The 23,275-nt window shown below is 37.9% G+C and overlaps 6 protein-coding genes across 12 annotated transcripts in view; 1 reads left to right on the top strand and 5 right to left on the bottom strand.

Annotated features, from left to right (window-relative positions):
* Positions 1 to 1,913, bottom strand: part of LOC104809650 (probable polygalacturonase) — a 10,487-nt gene extending 8,574 nt beyond the window's left edge. Inside the window, exons 1-5 of the mRNA XM_010535696.2 lie at positions 1,445 to 1,913; positions 916 to 1,036; positions 604 to 778; positions 420 to 490; positions 4 to 72 (exon numbers count right to left, since the gene is read on the bottom strand). Coding sequence (XP_010533998.1) covers positions 4 to 72; positions 420 to 490; positions 604 to 778; positions 916 to 1,036; positions 1,445 to 1,780 — 772 coding nt within the window. The 5' untranslated portion in view covers positions 1,781 to 1,913. The remainder of the gene's footprint in view (positions 1 to 3; positions 73 to 419; positions 491 to 603; positions 779 to 915; positions 1,037 to 1,444) is intronic.
* A 300-nt stretch (positions 1,914 to 2,213) lies between these two features.
* Positions 2,214 to 4,471, bottom strand: LOC104809336 (abscisic acid receptor PYL8-like). 2 transcript variants are annotated; one of them, XM_010535291.1, is made up of 4 exons: positions 4,075 to 4,471; positions 3,194 to 3,409; positions 2,603 to 2,830; positions 2,214 to 2,332 (listed from the first exon to the last, which is right to left on the bottom strand). In XM_010535291.1, the coding sequence occupies exons 1-3, from the start codon at positions 4,231 to 4,233 to the stop codon at positions 2,612 to 2,614; spliced, it is 594 nt and encodes a 197-aa protein (XP_010533593.1). In that variant the 5' UTR covers positions 4,234 to 4,471; the 3' UTR covers positions 2,214 to 2,332; positions 2,603 to 2,611. The 2 variants fall into 2 exon arrangements, with proteins under 2 accessions (XP_010533593.1, XP_010533592.1); XM_010535290.1 differs by having other exon boundaries at positions 2,228 to 2,538.
* Positions 4,472 to 5,081: 610 nt separating this feature from the next.
* LOC104809335 (DNA primase small subunit) lies at positions 5,082 to 8,729 on the top strand. Of its 5 annotated transcripts, none has more exons than XM_010535287.1 (17): positions 5,082 to 5,162; positions 5,381 to 5,529; positions 5,637 to 5,687; positions 5,797 to 5,972; positions 6,064 to 6,141; positions 6,197 to 6,347; positions 6,530 to 6,614; positions 6,711 to 6,762; positions 6,852 to 6,913; positions 6,985 to 7,100; positions 7,179 to 7,300; positions 7,467 to 7,535; positions 7,625 to 7,682; positions 7,988 to 8,061; positions 8,166 to 8,220; positions 8,314 to 8,393; positions 8,533 to 8,729. In XM_010535287.1, the coding sequence occupies exons 2-17, from the start codon at positions 5,415 to 5,417 to the stop codon at positions 8,593 to 8,595; spliced, it is 1,407 nt and encodes a 468-aa protein (XP_010533589.1). In that variant the 5' UTR covers positions 5,082 to 5,162; positions 5,381 to 5,414; the 3' UTR covers positions 8,596 to 8,729. The 5 variants fall into 5 exon arrangements, with proteins under 5 accessions (XP_010533589.1, XP_010533587.1, XP_010533588.1 ...); XM_010535285.1 differs by having other exon boundaries at positions 5,086 to 5,299; XM_010535286.1 differs by having other exon boundaries at positions 5,086 to 5,306.
* Positions 8,730 to 10,229: 1,500 nt separating this feature from the next.
* On the bottom strand, positions 10,230 to 12,876 carry LOC104809334 (ethylene-responsive transcription factor ERF061-like). 2 transcript variants are annotated; one of them, XM_010535283.2, is made up of 2 exons: positions 11,933 to 12,876; positions 10,230 to 10,960 (listed from the first exon to the last, which is right to left on the bottom strand). In XM_010535283.2, exons 1-2 carry the CDS (start codon positions 12,509 to 12,511, stop codon positions 10,568 to 10,570), a joined length of 972 nt encoding a protein of 323 aa, XP_010533585.1. In that variant the 5' UTR covers positions 12,512 to 12,876; the 3' UTR covers positions 10,230 to 10,567. The 2 variants fall into 2 exon arrangements, with proteins under 2 accessions (XP_010533585.1, XP_019057638.1); XM_019202093.1 differs by lacking the exon at positions 10,230 to 10,960 and having other exon boundaries at positions 11,202 to 12,874.
* Positions 12,877 to 19,645: 6,769 nt separating this feature from the next.
* LOC104809649 lies at positions 19,646 to 20,973 on the bottom strand. The gene is made up of 4 exons (XM_010535695.2): positions 20,767 to 20,973; positions 20,227 to 20,661; positions 20,067 to 20,153; positions 19,646 to 19,978 (listed from the first exon to the last, which is right to left on the bottom strand). The coding sequence occupies exons 2-4, from the start codon at positions 20,353 to 20,355 to the stop codon at positions 19,646 to 19,648; spliced, it is 549 nt and encodes a 182-aa protein (XP_010533997.1). The 5' UTR covers positions 20,356 to 20,661; positions 20,767 to 20,973.
* Positions 20,372 to 22,485, bottom strand: LOC109116509. Its single transcript, XM_019202081.1, has 4 exons — positions 22,242 to 22,485; positions 20,767 to 21,831; positions 20,574 to 20,661; positions 20,372 to 20,426 (listed from the first exon to the last, which is right to left on the bottom strand). The coding sequence occupies exons 1-4, from the start codon at positions 22,483 to 22,485 to the stop codon at positions 20,372 to 20,374; spliced, it is 1,452 nt and encodes a 483-aa protein (XP_019057626.1).
* Positions 22,486 to 23,275: the final 790 nt, after the last annotated feature.

The following is a 23,275-nucleotide window of genomic DNA, read 5'->3' as shown; positions in this document are numbered from 1 at the left end:
CGCTCTTCACAGCAACAAGGTCGTCCCCGGTGGATATGTAGGAATCTTCTATGCAGACGTTCGTGCTCGAATCTGCAGCAATGGATTCAGAAGCAGCATTAAAGGTGGTATCCAGCGATCCTATATTTTCTTGGAAACATTGATGTCTAAAATGTTCATAACCTGTGTGGTTAGAGAGTGAAGGAAAAACAGATGACGTGAATGTGATAATGGCACGAAAGACACAAACGGATGGAAGCTAAGCTATGGATTGAACGTGACAGAGCCGAGACAGGTGCCATATTCAGTTCCCTATTCAGATTTAGATTCTCACAATTGCAGTTTTAGATGTATACATGGGTGTAATATACTGAGGAGCTTTAAAATATAAAACGAGACAATGAACACAAAATGTTAAAAGGGTAGAAAGCAGATGAAACCTGGATCGATTCCATCGGTGTTGGGAGAATCGGCTGGAGCGAGGATTGTAACGTGATGAACGACCACGTTGCTGCCATGACAGACAAAATCATCAGAGAGAATCCAGTACACAACATTTAGCTAGAAAGTAACAAGTAGCTTTCTTTATTTCATTGAATTGAGTCTGAAAGCAAGAACGGGAACCTGCAATAAACCGGGTGAATGGTCCAAAACGGTGAGTCCCTCAAAACTACATTGGAGATAACAATGTTCCTAGAATTCTTGAACTCAACAAGATTCGGTCTTGTGAACTTTAGAGTCCTCTGTCTCCACATGTTCCACCAAGGTTCTCCTTGGCCATCTATTGTCCCATTTTCGCCTGCGACACAATATTACCAAAAATCAAATCCACATTCCCAGAAAATATGGTTATTCTTACCAATGGTAAGTTAACGCAAAAGGGTTCTAACAAGAGAACTATCTAATGTCTTCATGTAATAACCAAAAGGTCCCCACCTGTAATCACGACGTCATTGAGTCCATTACCATGAATAAAGCTTATGTACCTTCCTCCTGGGCGCTCTCTTCCTCTTCCGTAAGATGGCAAAGGATCAATCAAACGCCAATTTTCTGCGTCCTGAGTCATCAAGCAATCATTTGATAAATGCCCTTCAATAATCCAAGCGAAAAGACACAATGCAACACATTTTTTACAGTACATAGAGGCAATGATTACAACTGTAAAGCAATCAGAAACAAAGTTCAACGAAAACCAATGAACAAAATCTTTACAATACACACAAGCTCATTCCCACCGACACATTTCGCGTAACAGGCGATTCGATATTCAGCAAGTATACTGTTCTTGCAGTCAGAGAATCAAGCACCTCAGATTCGTATTTTTTTTTCCTCACAATCTAAACCAGCTCGATGAATCACGCTTAATCAGTGAAAATACTATCGCAAACACTTAACTACGTCTTCTAATTACGAAACAAAACAAATATGCAGTCCCCACAAGCTCTGATTAAAACAAGTAAACCACCTGAACAGCTTTGATGACGGCACCGCCGGCGAGGTAAAGTGTCATGTGACTGGTAAGATTGAAGCTCTCAGTCAAATACACACCAGGAGGCACATACAGAAGCGTTCCTCCTCCGCCTCCGCTCCGCTCTATCCGATCGATCGCAGCCGCGAAAGCCTTGGTGTTCACCGTCGTGCCGTCGCCGACGGCGCCGAACTCCGTGATAGAGAACCTATTTTCCCTGTGCCTCAACGGCACTATCCCCGAGCATGTCGTCGGCTCCCCGAGGGTGAAAACGCTCGAAAACAGAAGCAAAAAAGAGAAAAAGACAAAAATAGAGATCGGGAACTGAGGCATCTTTGGGCTGACACGGGATGATTTGAAGGAATGAGTGTTTGGGAGGTGAGAAAAGGGAGAGTGAGATTTTCTCGAAGGTTTTTGAACTCTGTAGATCTGGAGGATGAAAGACGGAAAAGGACGCGAGTGCCATGCCCACGTTGAAATTAATGCTACCGTTGTTAATTTCTTTGCCCTTTCTCTTAATGGCCAACCATTTTTTCCTTTTTGCCTTTTACGAGATTATCCTTGGCCATAAAAAAAACACAGCTAAAATATTTATATGATCCATATATCTATAATTCCTTCTATGAAACACGACATTAAAATTAAAATTATGAGGAGAATCTGGTGTGTGTATATATATATATGTGCGTGTGTATTGGATGATGTGAAAAAAATACTGGATATACTGCGCCAAAAATTGAAGTAAACCAACGGCTACATCTACATCTAATGAGTCAAATATCTAACAAGAAACTCTACTATGAAGCGAGAGTTCATGTCATGAGGACATATTTACAGACACAATCCGAATCCAAATCACTCGACGTTTGATTCACACTCCAATACCTGTAAGGGTATAAAAAGATGAGTCCAGAACCAGAGACCTATTGAGTTTCGGACACATAACAAAAGCTGAGCTGTACAGTAAAATGGTTTCAAACAGGACTCCCACTAGGATCTATTACATTTTCAGACACAAGAGAGCAGACCCTCCTTTAACCGAGCAGCTCAAACTCCGAAGATTGTTACTGGTGGTTTTCAAGCCGAGGAACCTGTACAATAAGTTTAAACAAGACTCGGTAGAGCGCATCATGCAGGTGATTGATAATTGATTACCCGAGAAGCTCAGATTCTGTTGATGGTTTCTGTACCGCCCTGCAAAGCCAATCGCTCCGAGACATCTGCTAGCGACTTGAGGTTACATTTGATGAGGGCTTCAACAAAGTAGCATGTCTCTTCTTTGGTGTTCCCTTCTGGTATGTCTACTACAAATGACTCTATCACTAAGGTCCCGAGCCTCCCATCTATGACCTCGGGATGGACACTGACCACAGAGTAGTAGTTCTGCATAGCCCCAACGTCAGAGGAGGAATCAGAGAACATTGTCACGAGAAACGAGAAAACAAAGTACGCAGAGTGAAAGAAAGTTGCAAGCTTGCAGAGGTCAGGAGAAATAAAAAAACATAAGGAGGTTTAGGTTCATGCTAAAGGCCAAAGATTGTATAAAACGGCAGTCAATCTGCGCTATAGAACGGCAATCGATAACCATCAAACTGTGGTATGGAAAGACTAGGTTAAGCAAGAGTGCAGAAGCCTATATGATGACCAATGTGGGGAACCATTCAGATAAACATAAAGAATATAGAGAGCAAAAAAAGCCAAGATTCAAAAGAGAAATTTAGGACTGTCAAAAATAAAGTTTGTTACCTTTAACCTGTGATCTCCTCCCACTATCCTCATGCTGAAGATATGCTCTTCATCATCCAAATGCTCCAACCTCTCAGTGCTGGTTGTAGCTGGAAGCCCCGACCTAACATTCACTTCTCTAACACTTCCAACACGAAGATCACCTCTCACTACACATCTGCTAACAAATGGTTTATACTTTTGCGGTTGATCAAAGCTTCGTACCAAGGACCAGACCTGAGAATCCAACAATGAATCACACAGCCATGCAACTTAGCCCAACACCCTAGTTCTCAAACAACGAATACTGTCAACCCAAATCTTTTCCCCACAGAATCTGTGTTCAGGAGTCAATAGCAAGTTCTTCTAAAAGTTATCACATGCATCTAATCAATAAAATGAACAAGCTTGTGAATCCAAAATCACACACACAATCATGAACCTTTACCCAAACCTTACTTTTATATAGCAAATACAATCAATTCAGGAGTTCTCCCTGCAAATATTTTCAGAAATCCAACAACAGGATCTGGTTCTTCCAATAGCAGCTATACATCTATCACTATAACGGCCAAACCTGAAACATCTCATTCACACGAACATAAAACCTAATCCAAACCCACAACCTTAACTATCAAATACACACGATCCGACGCTTTCCCTCACCAAATTTCCACGGAATTCCATGATGGGTTCTTCTAATGCCGAGTTACCTCTGGTCAATGCTTGTACGTTTGACGAATCTAACCTTAGGATGGGGGTTTCGATTGCTGACTTTTAAACAAACAATATAACAGATCCATTTTCCTCCATCAATCAATCCGGAAAGAAATGATGGATCGCCCATAATGGAATCTATAAACCCAACAGGTGATCAGAGAATGACTCAAACCGGAACTTACCAGAGGAAGAGGAGCTTTGATGTGCTTAACGAGAGACGAGCTACCCTGATGCTCCATAACCTCGTGAGCGTGATATCTCCTGATGAACTCCTCCTCGATCCCGGTCAAACCCTTCCCATCCACCGCCGTCTTTGCCGTGCAACACTCCACCGCCACCATCACGACTACGCCACCGAATCTCGGAGAAAACGAATCTGGCGGAGGAAGAAGACTCGCAGAACAACCAATCGACTCGATGGAAGAATCGGTCCTAGTCAAAGATCGAAAAGGATCCTCTGATCAGCGTACGGAGCAAGCCGCCACAGAAGGGTAAGGAGAAAGAAGAAGAAGAAGCTTCGTCACGGGAAGTTTCCAGAAGTGTCTAAGGGCTTTCCTACCCGCAACTTGTCGCCTGACATTTTTAAATAAAGAAATAAATTATTATATATAAATAAAAAAAAAATATATGAAGCTTGGAAATTTGGAATATGCCTTCCCTCTCGTTTTCTGAGGGGGAAATAAACCAACTGCTCCTGTACGGATGCATAGCCTTCAATGAATTTCTTGTTCTTTTTCTTATGTTGACTTATTATCCAAAATTTTATCTGATTATACTCACTGAAATTCCAATTTTTTTTTAATTACCTACCAATATCTCGATATATTAGGATTCATTTTTTCCTTTGAAGTATTTGTTCTTATACAATATTTTATACATTAACGTAATGTTTACATCATAATAAAATTGGGCATTTTAAGATAAATTAGTTAGATTTATAATGGAAAAAACAGCAGCAGCTTTACAAACGTTTGTGGCGAATATTCCGTGCTCCTAATATATATCATATATGTCCAATGATGACGACCAAACAAAAAAGGGCCTTTGGGTACTAATAAATGGGCCTGTTAAAAGATATTGGGTTTCGTACTCATGACTTTGACTTGGGCCTAATCCCCTCTCCTCTCTCTCTCTCTCTCGAATCATTTTCCCGCCATATTTGCCCTAATGTCCTCCTCCTATTCCCGCCATCTCCACCACTGCCATTTTCAGCCAACGCTAGGAAATCTTAGTGGCCAGGACTCGCAACGGCTGACTGATACTGTCTCCGGCAAGTTTGTCTTCCCCATCGGCTATTTATTTCTGTCCTTGCCAGTTCAATCATCTCCATCGGACTCGGGTTTCGGCGAATTCCCTTTTCGATCGATTGCTTCCTGTACATTCGCGAGAAAGCCTCAATTTTGTCTGGTAAATTGTATGGGTCGATCCTGAAATCGGCCCTTTTTTCTGTGAATCTGGTGTCTGAACAATTTTGCTTTCCCTTGGCAGATTGCACAGAACTGTCATTGTCTTGTGAGGGAAGATGACCAGGGAAGAAACTGAGGATATGGTGACAGATGAACTTCGGACCACCGACCCAAATCCTAAAATTGAATATCCCGACGAATTCAATGTTCATTACCTCCGAATCTACTACGGCAAGTTTTCCTGTCATGTTCTATCTCGTAATTCGTGTCGTTTCACGGACATGAGTGATGTCTGGTTTTCGTGTTTGGACTGAAGAACGCTTAATTGTATGTTGCAGGAAATCTATTTCCTTATAATGATATCTTCAGATGGCTTTCCTATGGAAACGGTACTTGTAACTATAGAGCATTCCGATTTTACTTCTCCTTTACTAGTGAAAAGCATAATTATCAATGACTTAGCTTTTCTATATGTTCATGTCCGTGTATGTTCTGTAGATGGGAAGCATCCTGGATGCGATGAGTTCTATTTTGGTCGACGAGAGTTTTCATTTACCCTAGAAAATGACGTTTATGTGAGGTACATGTCCTTCAAGAATGCTTCGGCCATGGAAGAATCGATAAAAGGGAAATGTCCCTTCAAGATTGATATCGGTGCTGTGTATAATGTCGATGTAAGTTAGAAATTCTTCATTTTGAACTACTGAAGGACCATATAAACCATTAGAATTCTTGATTGACTTCTGATATGAATGCCTCTCTCAGCCATATAAGAGACGTGCCTACGCCGAAAGCGGTGACAATGTGTTTACTCCAGTGGAGAGAGAGCTGGTCTTCGATATTGTGAGTTAAATATCTTATTCGGAGTTCATATCAGTGGTTTTTACTCTGAACACAGGTTCAATTTTGGTGGATTTTCTTGAATTTTTTTCCTCAGGATATAACGGATTACGATGATGTCAGATATTGTTGCTCGGGAGCTGATGTTTGCCACAGCTGCTGGCCTCTAATGACAGTTGCTATTAAAGTTATTGACACGGCCCTAAGAGGTACCACAAATTGGATTTGATTTTTTTTTCCTGATCTTTGAATGATCTCTATTTAAGTTCTGGAAATGCATAGAAAGAGTTGCTTGTTATGGATTTGAAAATGTGCAAAGATCGTTAGTGAAGTATTCGTGTTTTTCAATTATATGTCATTAATGGGTTTGGTTTATCAATCTAATGCGCAGAGGACTTTGGTTTTAAACACATTCTTTGGGTCTTCAGTGGTCGACGTGGAGTCCATTGCTGGGTTTGTGACGCCAAAGCTCGAAGGTGAAAAAATCGCTGAAGGAAACCGACACTGTTTCTCATTTTTCATGGATACAACATATTTCAGTATTGAGTAACACTATGTGATCAACCCTGCAGGTTAACTAATGAACAAAGAGCAGCTATTGCTGAATATTTCCATGTTTATAAGGTGGTGATCTCTCAATCTAAGGTGTTGTCTACTTTATTGGTATCTAGTTTTGGAATTTGATGATTTTGATTTTTATTGATGTGGTGCAGGGGAATGAAAACAAAGCCAGAAAAGTCGCTCTGATGGGTCATGCCCTGCATCCATTTCTTGCGTAAGATTAAGATCTCTGTCCTTTTTCTAAATTATTTCTCTCTGTGCTGCTGATCCTGTTTGGGATTTCAGGAGATCATATGTGGATTTTCTCAAGAATTTCTTTGAGGATAAGTTGCTTGCAACACAAAAGATATTCTCTAGCAAGGAGAAATACGAGAAGGTACTTGAGATGATTCCAGATGAAGGTACTGCAGTGTGATAGTGCATTTTTCTCCCTGATCTCGATAACAGCTGGATTGTTTACAATCTACATTTTATGGCAGATATTAAATCAGAACTTAGAGAAAAGTGGGAGAATGCTGCGAGACCATCTCTATCCGAAGAAGCCATCAGCATCACTAGGTGGGAGCAGCTGAAAAATGTGCTCCTATCAAAGAAACAAAAGGTGTGATCTGTAGCTTTAAAAGGCTTCTTACAATTAAATTAACCGACATCTACATTACTGTGGTGTAAAGTTTTCTGCTTTTCTAATCGATATTTTAGTTTAATGTAACATGAATCTCAGCTTGGTGCTGGTTGAATGACTAATTTTGAGTCCACTGCTTTTGCAGGCTCAGTCACTGCGGATGTGCATAGAAGAGATTGTATTCACTTTTGCTTACCCTCGGATTGACTTGGAGGTTAGTTTATATTGGCACTATAATTTCCACCAAACGCTTGTGATGTAACCGTACTAATTGGGTTAGTTGTCATTGATCCCTAATTTCAGGTCTCTAAACAAATGAACCATTTGCTGAAGGCACCCTTCTGTGTTCATCCAAAAACAGGTCGGTTTTTTTTTTATATCTATTTTATGAAAGTACTCCTATCCTCTGCAACACCCTCCAGAGAATGGAAAATTGTTATGGTTGCACTTCAAACAAGTATAAGACTCATCATCCTTTTACAAAGTGGGTTCTCCCTGTAGGGTTATAAGGATCAGTATTGTCTTTTAATAAACCTTTCTGTGACAAGGCCCCTCCATTTGGGGCTTAGCTTTGATACCAATGGTTAAGAATTCAGTCAATACCAGGTCTGTACCAATTCACACACTCGCGGATGATTTCAAAGTTCACATTTCTTCTGGTTTCAGGTCTTGTCTGTGTTCCAATAGACCCGAATAATTGTGATGAATTTGATCCGTTAGCAGTTCCTACACTTTCCCTGGTAAAGTTTAAATTCAATACACCAGGAGGGTGCTTCTAAATTGCTCAGTGAACAAATAAGTCTTTTTCTCACTGTAAGCTTATTTGCTTATCCAACCATTACAGCTATTACAAGAACTCAACTCAGGAGGCTCCAGAATGGACGTGGATTTGGATGATGGTACATTCCTGATATTATTATCATGAAATTTATCTTCGTATCTGCCCTATCGGTTCAATCGTTAACATAAGCAAATGTTTTAACTTCTTGCAGATTCAGATAGAAGTTCACTTGGGAAATCAGTCGACTTCTTCAGATCCTCATTCTTGGAGCCCTTGTTAAAGTCTTGCAAGGTATCTCAAATAGTTTGCTGTTAAAAGAACATATGCAATCAGTTTTATATTAGATGGGTTTTGGTATAAATTGTTTCTGGAAGAAATCGTATAATTAAAGTAAAAGATGTTTAAAGGGTTTGATTGATGAATGCTGCAGGAAGACATAGAGAGTTCATACAAAACCAAACTTCAGAAGTCTAAAGATTCAATGAGCTGGTGACCTCCCCTTTTCTCTTTTGTAATGTGTCATCTTCACTTGGCTTTTATATCCTGTGTATCTCTTTTTTTTTTTAATACAAATCGTATGCTTCGCTTCTGTGTCGTCTTTCAGTTCAAGTTGGTTTTTAATTTTTCCTTTTTGTTTTTATTTGACTTGAAATGGTTTTGATTTAGTTATAACTTAACTCTAGAATAAGAATTATATATATATATATATATATATATATATATTGAGCGAACCATGAAATAATGATCAAGATGGTTGTAATTTTTAAAACATGAAGATATATTTATAAAAATTGATGAATTATGATAAAATATATAAGACAAAAGAGATAATAAGAGACAAATAATAATAAATTTAATTTTTTTGAATTAATATTAAAAAAATATGAAATTATTTCATCTAAAATAATTGTATTTTATAAAAATGTTATATAAATATAAGATATAATTATTTATAATCATAATACGCGGGTACCCGCGGATATCCGGTTTTAAAAATTCTATTATCCGGATTTGGATCCGGATTCACGGGTATTGAAAAATAAGGATTTGGATTCGGATTTGAAAATTACGAGTACCCTAAAATCGGGTATCCGTGAGACGAGTATCCGACGGATACCCGATTTTCGGGTATTTGTGCCCAGCCCTAGTTGTAGGTGTAGGTAGCTAATTCAGGAATATTCGTTGGATATCTATTTGTAGTATGTTTATTAGATTTGCTGTACACAAATGCTTAGTCAAATTATAAAACATCAAAATTAACCGCAATATAAATGCATTATGTGCTATGCATGTGCTTTTTAGTCCTTTTGCCAAATTATTTTATACAATATGTATGAACTGAAACTCCAAGTACTTGAATTATTACGAATTTTTTCCTTGTCTGGTCTGCTGTGGTGATATGTCGATGTTGTGCCTTTAAAACAATAAAAATGACTTTTCCTCATCTCGTGTGTTTTTTTTTTCCTAATTGTACTTTGATTTATAAATCGTAATTGATATTTTACTGCAATCGCCCGTAAAAGTCTTTGCTTTCACGCGGAGAGAGAATTAAGGGGACCACTGTCTTTATGAATCTTGTGCAAAATATGGTTTAAATTGAAAATTATAGTTAATTAGATTAGGTAAGGTAATCAAGCATTGATATTATTTTGGAAACGATTTCCGACACTCTCAAAACATGGCATCCATCTACCATCTTACGTCGCCGTACGTACCACTTGGCTTGTCGGACTTTCTTCCCTCCGAATACACACCTAATTGACTCCCTCGCAAAAGAAAGGAAGAAAATCATTTGAGCATCCAACCAACCCCAAGGCCCAACCAAATTATGGATTGAGGGATTATCTCCATCTGATCTCCCATCCACCACGCGTATTCCCGTGTTTTAATGGGAAAATAATGACGGAATCTAAGAATCAATGGTTGAATAGCGGAGATTCGATAAAAACCAATACAAAGTACAAACGATGCCATAGCAAACCGGTCCTCTATCTGCGCCTGCATTCCAATCTGACTTATAAAAAGATTTCTTGCGAGTGTACAATGTCTTATCATGTTTACATATATACAAGTTGGTTTAAAGTTACGATAAATAGAAAGAAAATTAATATATATATATATATGGATAATAGGAAGGAGGAAAAAGTACAACCAGAGTCCCCCTCAAAAAACGATACAAATTCAAAAGGGAACTTCTCCAAAAGCCTCCTCTTTAACAAATTGCCAAGGCTTCTTAAACGGTTAAAACCCTATCGAACCCTCATAATGACAATTACAATACGACGATTAATAATAATAATACAAAATCTTAACTCGATGACCAATTACACTTCAAAACCCACTTTAAGAGCCAAAAAAAACCCCAACTTCATCCCTTTGAACCCTAATTTCGTCATCGCGTCTCTGGATTCCCCTTCGGTTATTACTCGTCGGTCAAAATTCATAATTTCCTGGTTTCCCACTCTCTAATTCGCGAGAACTTCCCAGATTAGCTCGGGATCGAACGAGGGCATTCTCGTGAGCAAGTACCCATCAGCCTCAGCCGCCTCCGCCGCCGCCGTTGACGCCGTCGCACCGTCGTCAGATACCGCCGGCGAACAGCTCTCGCTGTTCCACAACAGCCCATCATCCGACATTTCCGGCGAAACCCAGTAAGTTTCCCCCGCTATTGTAACCGCCGGAGACGACAATTGCCCCGGCGATTCCTCCTCCGCCTTCTTCACCGCTGTCGTTTTCGCGCTCTTTTTGGCCCTCTCCCTCCTCACCCTCTGGCAAATCGCCTGGATTTTGGCGTCGACGGCAGATTTCAGAGCGACCAATTTGTTGGAATCTGCGAGTCCAAGCAGCTCGCTCGGGTCCTTGAGATTGGGGAAGTTGAGGCGCGCGTATTCGCCGCGAAGCTTGTTGGCGGCGCGGTCGTCCAATACAAAGTACAAACGATGCCATAGCAAACCGGTCCTCTATCTGCGCCTGCATTCCAATCTGACTTATAAAAAGATTTCTTGCGAGTGTACAATGTCTTATCATGTTTACATATATACAAGTTGGTTTAAAGTTACGATAAATAGAAAGAAAATTAATATATATATATATATGGATAATAGGAAGGAGGAAAAAGTACAACCAGAGTCCCCCTCAAAAAACGATACAAATTCAAAAGGGAACTTCTCCAAAAGCCTCCTCTTTAACAAATTGCCAAGGCTTCTTAAACGGTTAAAACCCTATCGAACCCTCATAATGACAATTACAATACGACGATTAATAATAATAATACAAAATCTTAACTCGATGACCAATTACACTTCAAAACCCACTTTAAGAGCCAAAAAAAACCCCAACTTCATCCCTTTGAACCCTAATTTCGTCATCGCGTCTCTGGATTCCCCTTCGGTTATTACTCGTCGGTCAAAATTCATAATTTCCTGGTTTCCCACTCTCTAATTCGCGAGAACTTCCCAGATTAGCTCGGGATCGAACGAGGGCATTCTCGTGAGCAAGTACCCATCAGCCTCAGCCGCCTCCGCCGCCGCCGTTGACGCCGTCGCACCGTCGTCAGATACCGCCGGCGAACAGCTCTCGCTGTTCCACAACAGCCCATCATCCGACATTTCCGGCGAAACCCAGTAAGTTTCCCCCGCTATTGTAACCGCCGGAGACGACAATTGCCCCGGCGATTCCTCCTCCGCCTTCTTCACCGCTGTCGTTTTCGCGCTCTTTTTGGCCCTCTCCCTCCTCACCCTCTGGCAAATCGCCTGGATTTTGGCGTCGACGGCAGATTTCAGAGCGACCAATTTGTTGGAATCTGCGAGTCCAAGCAGCTCGCTCGGGTCCTTGAGATTGGGGAAGTTGAGGCGCGCGTATTCGCCGCGAAGCTTGTTGGCGGCGCGGTCGTAGGCGTAGGCGGCTGCCTCCGCCGTGTCGGAAGTCCCCAACCAAACCCTCATCCTGTTCTGCGGCAGCCTTATCTCCGCCACCCATTTCCCCCAATGTCTCTGCCTCACTCCTCTGTACAGCTTCTTCTTCTTCTTCTCTCCGGCGGCCACGGCGGCGGCGGTGGCGAACGCCGCGGCGGTAACGGTGGAACCCATGTGGTGGAAGAGGAGGTCGTGGCGGTCTGACGGGTAAAACGGCGTCGTTGTCGTGTGGTACGGTACCCGGTTGTTTTCTTGGTAGAACTTGTGGAGGAGGTCGCGTTGCCGGAGATAGACGGAGGAACCGAGCGGAGGCGGAGGGGCGGTGGTTGGGGAGGATTCTCCGGCGGATGCGGTGGTGGAGGTGGAGGTGCAATGGGAGAAGATGGAGTCGAGGGTGTTGGCTCCTCCTGTTAGTATGATCTGAGACAGAGAAGATCTGATATCCGCAATCTTTGGGTAGAAATCGACCTGAACAACATCGGTCTTCTCTCCCATTTTCTGAGTTCTGATATGAGCAACCAAAAACGAAGAAGAAAGGACTGGTACGAGGATGCTCCGTGAGGAACAGGGCACTTAGATTCAGTCCGGTTTTCTTGGAGAGTAAGAAAATGAGATGAGAAAAGATGGCGGAGAAGCTTGAGAACTGCGATTTGAAGAAGACAAAGATGGTGATGAGTTCTGAGATTGGTATCAAAAGTCTGTGAATGAACTGTTTCTGGATGTGAATCAAATGAGGTTTGGGTTTTGAAAGACGGATGCAACTTGGTGAGTGTATTTATAGATGGGAAGAAAAAGTGTTGCTTTTTGGTTTTCACATGGAGCTCTTTGACTTTTTATTTTCGGTTGATTTTATTATTACATTTCACATCATTTTCTCATAAAATGTGAAATCAAATACATTTTTTATATGTAAAATTATAAAGGGGATGAAACTTGACACCAAGTGTACGTGTATATGTTGGAGACTAATGTGGCATACTCCTATACGATTGTTACATCGTTCATACCGAATCGATGTGTAAATTGTAGAGTTCTCTTATTGGGATTTATACCGTCTGTTTTTACATTTCGTTAGGGTTTAGGGTTTTCATAGCATCCTCCATCCAAATCCAAACACTATAATTCAGCAATTTATGATTCACTAATTAAGTTATTTATTACTACAAATGGGGGGGTCCGAGTGGTCCCCACAAAAACTTTTTTGATTTATGAGGCAACAGAGCATAGAGAGAGTCAAGGCTCTGTGTAAAACGTACTATCGTGTCATAAATTCTCTCTCTCCACGCCTCTTCACTTGTCGTCTTGTGATTTTCTCGTACCCTTTGCGATATTTTCGGAAAATCTCTAACCGGCGATTTTATTTTCTTTCTATAAATCCTCCGATTTCAATAATATATCCCAAGGCCAAGGGTACGGAAAATTGTTACATATCGGTAACCTGATAAACGTCTCGTTCCAAAAAGCCAAACGCATATTCAATATATTCATAGTTTGTAAGCATCTTTAAAACATTTAAAAATCTTATCGCGAATTCTATGACGCGATGTGACTTGTTTTTGTCCCTAAACTTTTGATGGGATGAATTTCTTTGTCGGTAACATGTTTGAAAGTTACTTATCTATAAATTCCTAGCCATAAAAAATTGTTATTTATACATATATATATTGGTAACATATCATATATATATACACACAAATATGACATGCACACATAAGTACCGCATGTTGATAACGAAGAAATTCTCTTATAGCATGGGAAATAAATATGAAATAATTATAATTTCAAAGGATAATCTCCCACACAGAGAGAAATGACAAAATAAAACAGATATGGGCCATGCTCGGAATTGAATTATCAATGTATACGTACGATATGCCTTTTGTGAGCAAACAGATGTAAAAAGAGCCTTCAAGACGCATCTCACTTTGTTGATAATTGCGTTACGTTATATACTTTTTTTGTTTTCCATTTATTCCTTAAATACCTCGAGCATGGGATGGAACCCATCCCGGAGTATTTATTTATTAACTTTTTTACTTCTATTGATTTACTTCAAGGGATTGGTCTCTTATATTATATGCCCAATTACGTGTATAAATATTCTCAAATACATAATTTATTGTTGTCGATTAAGCCCATCAAATATGTTATCTTAATTTGTTTCGTTTCCTTCATTTAATTTCCTATATTTTCTTCTCACGGAACCTTGACATAACTCATTCGAAATTTAACTAAAACCACCTTTTTCCGACTATGATAGTGTGTGGTATGCATTAATTATAAGAAAATATCGAGATTTAGTATTTTTCAATAGAGATGTAGTCTCATCTTCCTCTTATTCATGGGCTAGCGAGTAATTTCGAATTTATATATGGAAATTTAAGCTAGTTTTCACAAACTATATGGTAACAAATTAAAAATATGTATAACTGGTCGACTTTCATTAAAGGGTACAATCCAATAGATAAATTTGCATGTGAAGTGTAGACACAAACATAAACATATATGCATGCATATGCAATCAATAACACGTACGGTCAATGGGTTCTCTAGGGGCCGTTCCATTCCCAATTAATCCAAAAAGTTAAGATCTTAAGCCAATCACATGCAACCTTCCAATAAATTATTTTCTTTTTGGGACAATGGTACATGATATATTTTTGTCAAGACCATAATCTCATAATAAAATTGTGGGAATTCCTTCATCAAAAATTGAATTATGAAAATATTGTAAGTTGTCCCTTAATTAGGACCGATCCCAATGACATATACACGGATTATCAACCAAAAAGATCCGTTATATATATATATATATATATATATATATATATAATCCAATCACTTTAACAAATGGTTGTTTAAATGTAAAGTACAATTGTTTGATGAAGTCATAAGAAAAAACATCGGATGGTGATATTTGAATCTGCTTAATTTGGAAAATGGATACAAGATGATAAGATTTCAATTTAAATGACGAGTACGCTTTTTCTCATGGATAGTTTACAAAGAAATTTGGAAGGACAACCCATGTGGGGTAACGGAGAGCCTTAAATGTGGAAAGTGGCAGTGGGTCCATGGTATATATTGAAATTTCAAAATTAGGGATATTACTTTACATTACATCAAGATCTGTAATTTCCTTTTATTTTTCTATGAAAATATTCACAAGCGGCATATATTAAAATGAACTAGGTTTTTTATATATCATGATAAAAAGGCACCTTCCATTGCTAACTTCCTGATAGCATTTACAATTTAGGGAAAAAAAATTCGAAGGTTTCTAAGCTTTTATATAAACTATATATATGATCGATATTATATTTTCAAAATGATTGTATCAATTCATATAGAATGCAAATTAAATAATAAATTTTAATTTTATAAAGAAGGGAAAAATTATCATATATATATTAAACTTTCAAAACGTTGTTTACAACAATATCTAAATATATAATTTCAAAATGAAAAGGGTGATGTTAATCTATTAATTAGGTGTAGTTTATATATAGAGATTGATATAACAAAATTGATTTATAATGAAAAATGGAAATTAGGTGTTTGAGGGATAAAGTGCAGAGAGTGAGTGTTGCAGACATATATGTTTTGTGCATGTCGACCTAACCGTAAGCAATAAGCATCAAATGTCAAAAATATCAGGAGTCGGGCTCTTGTTTTTCATCCACATATTCTCTCTCTCTCTCTCTCACACACTTTTTTTTTTTATAATCCGGAAGTTCACCGCACCTTTGGTCCGACTACATCTCTCAGAAAATCGGGGAAACCCCATGTGAATGTCCCTCTCCACACTTGGATTTGAACCCAGGGTGAGAGCATGCTTTGCATATTCTCTCACCACTAGGTCACCCAAGTTTGGGTCTCTCTCCCTCACTTTGTTTACACTTGTATACCTCTTTTTATATTTTACAATTTTTTTGTTGGTCTTCTGCAAATTTTCACGGTGGATTTTTCCCAATGTTTCCGGAATATAATATAACCCATTAACCACGTCAGAAAAATCTACATTTGGCCGGGAGAAAATAGGATAAAAACGATGCAGAAAACACTTGAAAAAGGCGAATGAAGATAGAAACAATACCATGACATGATCATATATAACATTATTTTTATTAGAGGATTATCTAGCTTTTGTGTCAATTTCGATTCAAAAACCGGACTTTATCCCATAACACAAATTTTATCGCACATGTAGTGGTGGTGATAAGTTTTCCATTTGTCGTTGAGTGTTGATTTGATATCTACTCGTAGATTTCTGGCGAAAATGACAAATATTTTTATTTTCAACGGGAGGGGTAATACGGTAAAACAGACACGGAGAGAGAGAATCTTATCCTGATCGAGTGACAGGCACCGTGCGTGAAAGTACACCTCTAAAGTTTAATTCCAGCCGATGGCGCTCCCCTCGAAATTAACCGAAAAGCTAAAGGGCATTTCAGACATTTCATCATCTGAAAAAGTCATGTTTTGTCGTTTTTTAGAAACGCGACGCCGACAGATCCCCGTGGACCACTGCTGACTGTTCCTGAGGTCGACACGTTAACGCCAAGGTTCCCTTACTTAGTCAACACGTGTCCTTATCTCGGATCATGAAATTAACTTCTCCTCGATATCTCGCGAGAAAACAACGTCTTTTTTTCGGCCGGAGCGATCGTGCGTCACTCCCTCGGGAAATGACATCATGGTGATGCCTAGTTACATTTTATTGCTTCTGGTCTGGCTTTGCACCTAATTCTAACTTTATTCACGTTGCTCGATTAATTCCTTAACATGCACTTGCTCACAATATCTTTCTTGCTTATTTATTTAAAAGGGAAAAAAATAAATTGTATAATTGACTTTTCAAACCTAATAATATTGGAATATATAGAAAGAGACGTGTTTAGTCGTATAATTTAAAAATTATCGCCGAAAATATAGAAAAAGGAGTTTCGTAAAAAATATAAAGAAAAATGACATTTTTCTACACGAATTTAGCAAAATGTAACTTTTTTCTATATTAATTTTTAATTTGACAAAATCCTACATCAAACTAACAAACTTTCCAAATCGATACACAAATTATCCAATTTAATTGCGATTAACTATACAATCTGAAACGATATTAAGTGTTCGTTAACAGCTCACGTGGAAGGCCACATGGAAAATTTTTGTCATGTCAGTACAATACGTCAGATTTTCCAAAAAAAACGAAATATATATATATATATATATACATATATATTCATATATATTTATATCTACATATAAATATAAATATAAACATATATACTCCTATATTTAAATATATCTATATATACATACAAAATAAAAAAATATACACATATATATATATATATATATACATGCATCTATACAAATATATATACATATACATACATACAAATATATTTATATATATACACATACACATATATAAATCGCAGTTAAATTGGATAATTCTTGTATCGATTTGGAAAATTTGTTAATTTGGTGTATATTTTTGTCAAATTAGAAGTTAGTGTAGAAAAAGAGCTTATTTTACTAAATTTGTGCTGAGAAATGTCATTTTCCCAAAATATAATAACCAACATCAACATTGCTTTAACCTCAAATTTATTTGGAATTGATCATATAAATTCTTCGTTTTCTCATATATTATTTTTTCTTCCGTTATAAACAATTTAACGACAAGTTTAATATACTAGAAAGTCATAGATTGCGATTAACCAAACCATGCATTTCCAACCAAACCACGTACTTCACTACATCAATTCTACATAATTCCAAATCCAAATCGAGGAGCCTAACGTTATTGTTGATTATTACAAACTGACAATCAGATAAGGTTGCTTGTTTAGATTAAAAATAAAGGTTGTAGTAAATAAAACATAAAAACTGAAAAAAGGTTACGTGCGTCCATGTGTGTGTGTATATATATATGATACGACTATATATATATATATATATATATATATATATATATCAGTTTGTTTTTTCTCGTACGTATATCTATAATTGTTTTTCACAAGTTTTGGGATGGTGACTGTACCAAAAAGTAGGTATTTGCCCATATCTGTCCTATTTCGATTGGATGTGCGCCTACTTTGTCCTTAAGACTTTATATTGATTAATAAAATCTCAATGATGATATTGGTAAATATGCTTGTATCAAATTTTGTTGGATTATAGTTATGATATCAATATATCCCTCATTCATTATCTACATATATAATAAAAAAGGAGTGTTGATTACCGACAATACCGACATCATTTGTCATATAATATATATATATATATATATATATATATATATATTGTGTAAATATGTCAAAACATTTATCAAGATGAACGTTATCCCTCTGGATCGAAGACAATTGTCTCTAACATCGCCTCTTTGGCGGCTATGGTGGACCACTGCACTTAGTCTTTGAAGTAGAGCCATGAAATGTACCTACATATATATCTATACACACACACATATATGTACATATACACATACATAGAGTATATATTGTGTGTGTATGCGCGCATATCATGAGAAGAAAAAACAATAAATGTTGGTATACTTCCTCAACCATAAGGTATATTTCATGGGAACTTAATCAAGCTTAGGTATTTTTCCCCTGTTGGACCCTTGATCTAATACATTGGCCTTGAATTTGATGCATGATTAAACACGTAGCTTTTATATACGATTAATTCCACAAGCGTTTGTAAAATACTTGATGATATACATTTAATGTTCATGCCGCTTATGCAATTGTTTTCATAGGAGGTCTCCAACATATATGTATGTTAATTTGTGTGTATTTATTGTGTATATGTGTGCGCATGTATTGTGTATTTTGTGTATATGTGTGCGCGTGTACATACGCGAAGTCATCCCTTATCCGAAAGATAAGACGTTTAATTTTCTTAGTGCATAATTAAGGGCACGGAATATTGGCCCTACCACTATGTATGCTTTTCATCTATTTATTTCCTTTTTATGAAAAAAAAGCACACAGAGTGTTCTAGTTACGTATATCATGAAGAATGAGATCCATCATAACACATTGGTACCACTACAAAAAAACACGAAAATGGTGACGCAAATTTTGCGTCACCCTTTTAAAAGAGTGACGAAATAGTGACGCAAAAAAAGCGTCACCAATAGCACCGTCACCATTTGCAATTTCGTCACCAAGCGTCACCAATTGGTAACGCTGGGGTGACGCATACATTTCGTCACCATTTGGTGAAGCAACGGTGACGAAATTGCGTAACTAAATAGTGACGCAATTGCGTAACCCAATCGTCACCAATATATGACGCATTATGCGTCACCATCTTGCGTCACCAATTAGTGACGCAATTTCGTCACCAAAGTCGTCACCAGTTAGTGACGCAATTTCGTCACTAATTATTGACGCGCTTTGGTGACGCAATTGCGTCATAAATTAGTGACGATATTGCGTGAACAACTGCGTTACTATTTTGTGACGCAGTGACGCAGTCGTCACCAAATTAGTGACGCAATTGTGTCACTAATATGCGTCACTATATAAAAAAAATAAAAAAATATTATTATATTTAAATATATAATTAAAGTTATACATAATTAATTTACAAACCAAAAAAAATATAAAATATTTAATTTTGATTTTCCCCATCGTAATTGGCTTCATCGCCGTCGCCACCGCCACCGCTTCCGAAGCTCGGAAATCCTCGGGTTTGGAACTCATTGAAAAATTCTGCTTGCACTCGTAGTTCTTCAATGAGTTTTCGATCTTCTTCTTGTCGACGCAAGAATTCCGCTTGTTGCCGAAGAAGTTCAGCTTGCTGCTCCTCTAATTGTCGCACTCGTCGTGCGAGTGAAAGCGTTTCCTGAGCAGTTGAAGGAGCATCTTCACCAGGATGATATGTGATATCGGTTTGCATTGAACCGAGACCGTATATCCGTCCAAATTTGTTCGGTGGAACAACCTATATAATAAAAATATAATTAGTTAATAATTTATTTTAAATTAAAATTGAATTGAAATTATTATAAATTTATTTATTTATAAATTACCTGAAGATATATCTCATCAATTTTCTCCTTCGGCAAATTAGGTTCCGATGCAGAAGCTTCGCCTTGTGTTGGTTGCGACGCAATAATCTAAAATATTAAAAAACAATTAAAATTAAATATAAAATATTAACATTAAAAAAAATTATATTAGAAAATATACCTCATGTTGAATTTGTGACGCGATTTGTTGCGCTTTTCCGTCAACCATCACACCATCTTTTCGTGTATGCGTTGCTTTCAACAGATCTAGCAACGTTGGCGCTTCACTTTTTTTAGCCATTTCATGCATAACACGACTGAAAGGCTTAGCTCCCGATGTATGCACATGCCCCTTCCGGTTTGTTCTTGTTTTTCACCTTTCTTTTCAGATGAAAAAACAATCTTTCAAACGGATACATCCATCGAAATTGCAATGGACCACCAAGTCTTGCTTCATCTGGTAAGTGTATAGCCAAATGCTCCATAACATCGAAAAACGAAGGCGGAAACACATTTTCTAGTGCACACAAGATTAGCGGTATGTTTTCTTTCATACGCTGAACATCACCAACATTAAGATTTCTTGAACATATATCTCTGAAAAATGTGCTGATACCTGCACCCATGTATAAAAAAATTATTAATTCATTTTTTTATTTATATCAATATATATTAAAAAATAATAAAAAACCATGGTATATATATATATATATGTACGTACCGCATAAAGGTTCGTAGACATTGCGCGGGACTAGTTCAACAAGAGCAACTGGAAGAAGTCGTTTCATGAAGACATGACAATCATGACTCTTCATTCCATTTAACTTCACACCATCAATATCAGCACATCGCCCGATGTTAGATGCATAACCATCCGAGAATTGAACATCTTCCTTCAACCATTTCAACAGTGCGATATTAGCACTTTTGGACAGTCTAAATATCGAAATTGTGGCTTTTCCATCATTGCTCAACTCTAACTCTTTTCGGTTGCATATTTCTTTGATGTCCATCCTTGATTTTACGTTATCCTTCGACTTACCTTTGACATTCATGATCGTGTTGATCACGTTATCAAAGAAATTCTTCTCAATATGCATAACATCCAGATTATGTCGAAGCTTGTGAGTCCTCCAATAAGGCAAATCCCAGAATATGCTTCTTTTGTACCAATTATGTGTTTCTCCATATTCACATGGTTTGCGATGACCATTTCCACCACAATCAATGGTTTTATCCAAACCATGAATGCTTTCAATCCGCTCCCACAATATCTCTTCGCCCGTCAAAAGAAGAGGAGGTGAATCTGTCACAATCTTATTCTTCCTGAAATTTATTTTGTTCCATCTCCATGGATGATTTAGCGATAGAAACCTGCGATGACAGTCAAACCAACATGATTTCCTTCCATGTCTCAACTGAAATGATTGTATATCGTCCATACAATACGGACATGCCAGTCTTCCATGAGTACTCCATCCCGATAACATTCCATAAGCCGGAAAATCGCTTATAGTCCACATCAAAATAGCCTTCAACCTGAAATTCTCTTTCTGTGAGGCATCGTATGCATCAATTCCACAATGCCACAACTCAAGTAATTCTTCGATCAAAGGCTGAAGAAAAATGTCAAAACTTTTCTTCGGATGCTCCGGTCCCGGAATCAAAACCGTCAAGAACAAGAACTCTTTTTTCAGACACATATCTGGAGGTAAGTTATAAGGAGACATAACAATAGGCCACAGCGAATATTGTTTGCCCGATTGACCATACGGTGCAAACCCATCTGTGCATAAACATAGATAAACATTTCTATGTTCTGATGCAAAGTTCGGATATATACCTCGTTAAAATTCTTCCATGCATCACCGTCAGATGGATGACTCATGTTTTCAGGATCTGATGTATGTTCAGCATGCCACCGCATATGTGAAGTTGTTTGATGAGATTCATACAATCTTCGCAGACGGTCTTTGATCGGTAGATAAAACATCCTTTTGTAAGGAACACGGTTGCGTTGACCAGATTTTTTCGCCTTGTATCTTTCAGCTCCACAAAATCGACAGTTGTCCAACTGGTTAGATTCTTTCCAAAATATCATACAGTTGTTAGGACATACATCGATTTTTATCGATTCCATTCCCAACGATCCCATCAGTTTAGACATATCATAATACGAATCTGGAGCATTATTACCTTGGGGAAGATAATCATTCAGCATCTGACAAACTTCATTCATGCAGTTCTCTGTAAGATTATAACTCGTCTTCATCCCCATCAATCTAGCAGAAGCCGATAGTTGAGAAAGCCCTTCTTTACAACCATCATAAATAGGTTGGTTTGCAGCCTCTAATAGATCGAAAAACTTTTTCGATGCCTCATTCATCGGATCTTCTGTAACCTGATCATTATATTGAGATGGAAATGCATCTTGAACCATCTCAATATATGAATTTGGCTGATCATAGACATCAGTATTTCTCACAGATATATTCTCATCAGAAATTTGAAACGTCTCACCATGATAAACCCAGACGTAATAGTTAGAGACAAAACCTTTTTTCCATAGATGTCTCATCACAACTTCTGGAACTTCTTCCCTCTCGTTTTTACATCTTCGGCACAGACAATATATCTTTCCTCTCTGAAGAAAAATATATTGATTTGTTGCAAACTCCAAAAAATTAGTCAATCCTTCTTCGTAATGCATAGATACACATTATCCGTAGAAGGATTTACTCTTTCGTACATCCATTTTCTTGAGTAATAAATATTGTTATTACTCGATGCCATTTTTTGAGTTTTCTTTTTCGGGTGCAAGAGTGTATGAGTGTGGTGTGTGGTTTAAAGGAAATAGAGTGACGCAATTGCGTCACTAAATAAAAAAAATAGTGACGCAATTGCGTCACTATTAATGACGCAATTTCGTCACCAACTTTTTTGTGACGAAATTGCGTCAGTATAATATAATGACGCAATTGCGTCACCAAAGGGTGACGAAAGGGTGACGAACGGGTGACGATATTTCCGCGCGTTATTTGGCGACGCAATTTTGCGTCATCACTGCGTCACCATTGGGTGACGCTGTAGATTGCGTCACAAAATCGTCACTTTTGCGTCACCCTTTTAGTGACGCAAAATTTGCGTCACTTTTTGCGTCACCCTTTTCGTGTTTTCTTGTAGTGTACGTATGCTCGATTTTCGTTTGTTCTATTCACTAATAATTACGT

The sequence above is a fragment of the Tarenaya hassleriana genome, unplaced genomic scaffold (genome assembly GCF_000463585.1).
Source record: "Tarenaya hassleriana unplaced genomic scaffold, ASM46358v1 Cleome16, whole genome shotgun sequence".
NCBI classification, from domain to species: Eukaryota; Viridiplantae; Streptophyta; class Magnoliopsida; order Brassicales; family Cleomaceae; genus Tarenaya; species Tarenaya hassleriana.
The sequence above is the reverse complement of the archived record's forward strand: the minus strand, read 5'-3'. Positions and strand labels throughout refer to the sequence as shown.

What these genes read in the sequence shown, in the direction of transcription:
- LOC104809336 (XM_010535291.1), bottom strand. Translation starts at nt 4,233, where the DNA reads ATGGTGGCGGTGGAGTGTTGCACGGCAAAGACGGCGGTGGATGGGAAG. An exon ending in TCAAAGCTCCTCTTCCTCTG is followed by an intron (nt 3,410 to 4,074) that starts GTAAGTTCCGGT and finishes TTGGATTCTCAG; the next exon opens with GTCTGGTCCTTGGTACGAAG. An exon ending in GAGGAGATCACAGGTTAAAG is followed by an intron (nt 2,831 to 3,193) that starts GTAACAAACTTT and finishes GGGGCTATGCAG; the next exon opens with AACTACTACTCTGTGGTCAG.
- LOC104809335 (XM_010535287.1), top strand. Translation starts at nt 5,415, where the DNA reads ATGACCAGGGAAGAAACTGAGGATATGGTGACAGATGAACTTCGGACC. An exon ending in GAGAGCTGGTCTTCGATATT is followed by an intron (nt 6,142 to 6,196) that starts GTGAGTTAAATA and finishes CTCTGAACACAG; the next exon opens with GTTCAATTTTGGTGGATTTT. An exon ending in TATTGACACGGCCCTAAGAG is followed by an intron (nt 6,348 to 6,529) that starts GTACCACAAATT and finishes TCTAATGCGCAG; the next exon opens with AGGACTTTGGTTTTAAACAC.
- LOC104809334 (XM_010535283.2), bottom strand. Translation starts at nt 12,511, where the DNA reads ATGGGAGAGAAGACCGATGTTGTTCAGGTCGATTTCTACCCAAAGATT. An exon ending in TCAACTTCCCCAATCTCAAG is followed by an intron (nt 10,961 to 11,932) that starts GACCCGAGCGAG and finishes CCCAATCTCAAG; the next exon opens with GACCCGAGCGAGCTGCTTGG.
- LOC104809649 (XM_010535695.2), bottom strand. Translation starts at nt 20,355, where the DNA reads ATGCATGAAATGGCTAAAAAAAGTGAAGCGCCAACGTTGCTAGATCTG. An exon ending in CGTCACAAATTCAACATGAG is followed by an intron (nt 20,154 to 20,226) that starts GTATATTTTCTA and finishes TTAATATTTTAG; the next exon opens with ATTATTGCGTCGCAACCAAC. An exon ending in TTGATGAGATATATCTTCAG is followed by an intron (nt 19,979 to 20,066) that starts GTAATTTATAAA and finishes TTTATTATATAG; the next exon opens with GTTGTTCCACCGAACAAATT.
- LOC109116509 (XM_019202081.1), bottom strand. Translation starts at nt 22,485, where the DNA reads ATGGTTCAAGATGCATTTCCATCTCAATATAATGATCAGGTTACAGAA. An exon ending in GAATGATTATCTTCCCCAAG is followed by an intron (nt 21,832 to 22,241) that starts GTAATAATGCTC and finishes GTTTATGCACAG; the next exon opens with ATGGGTTTGCACCGTATGGT. An exon ending in GAAAACATACCGCTAATCTT is followed by an intron (nt 20,427 to 20,573) that starts GTGTGCACTAGA and finishes TCATCTGAAAAG; the next exon opens with AAAGGTGAAAAACAAGAACA.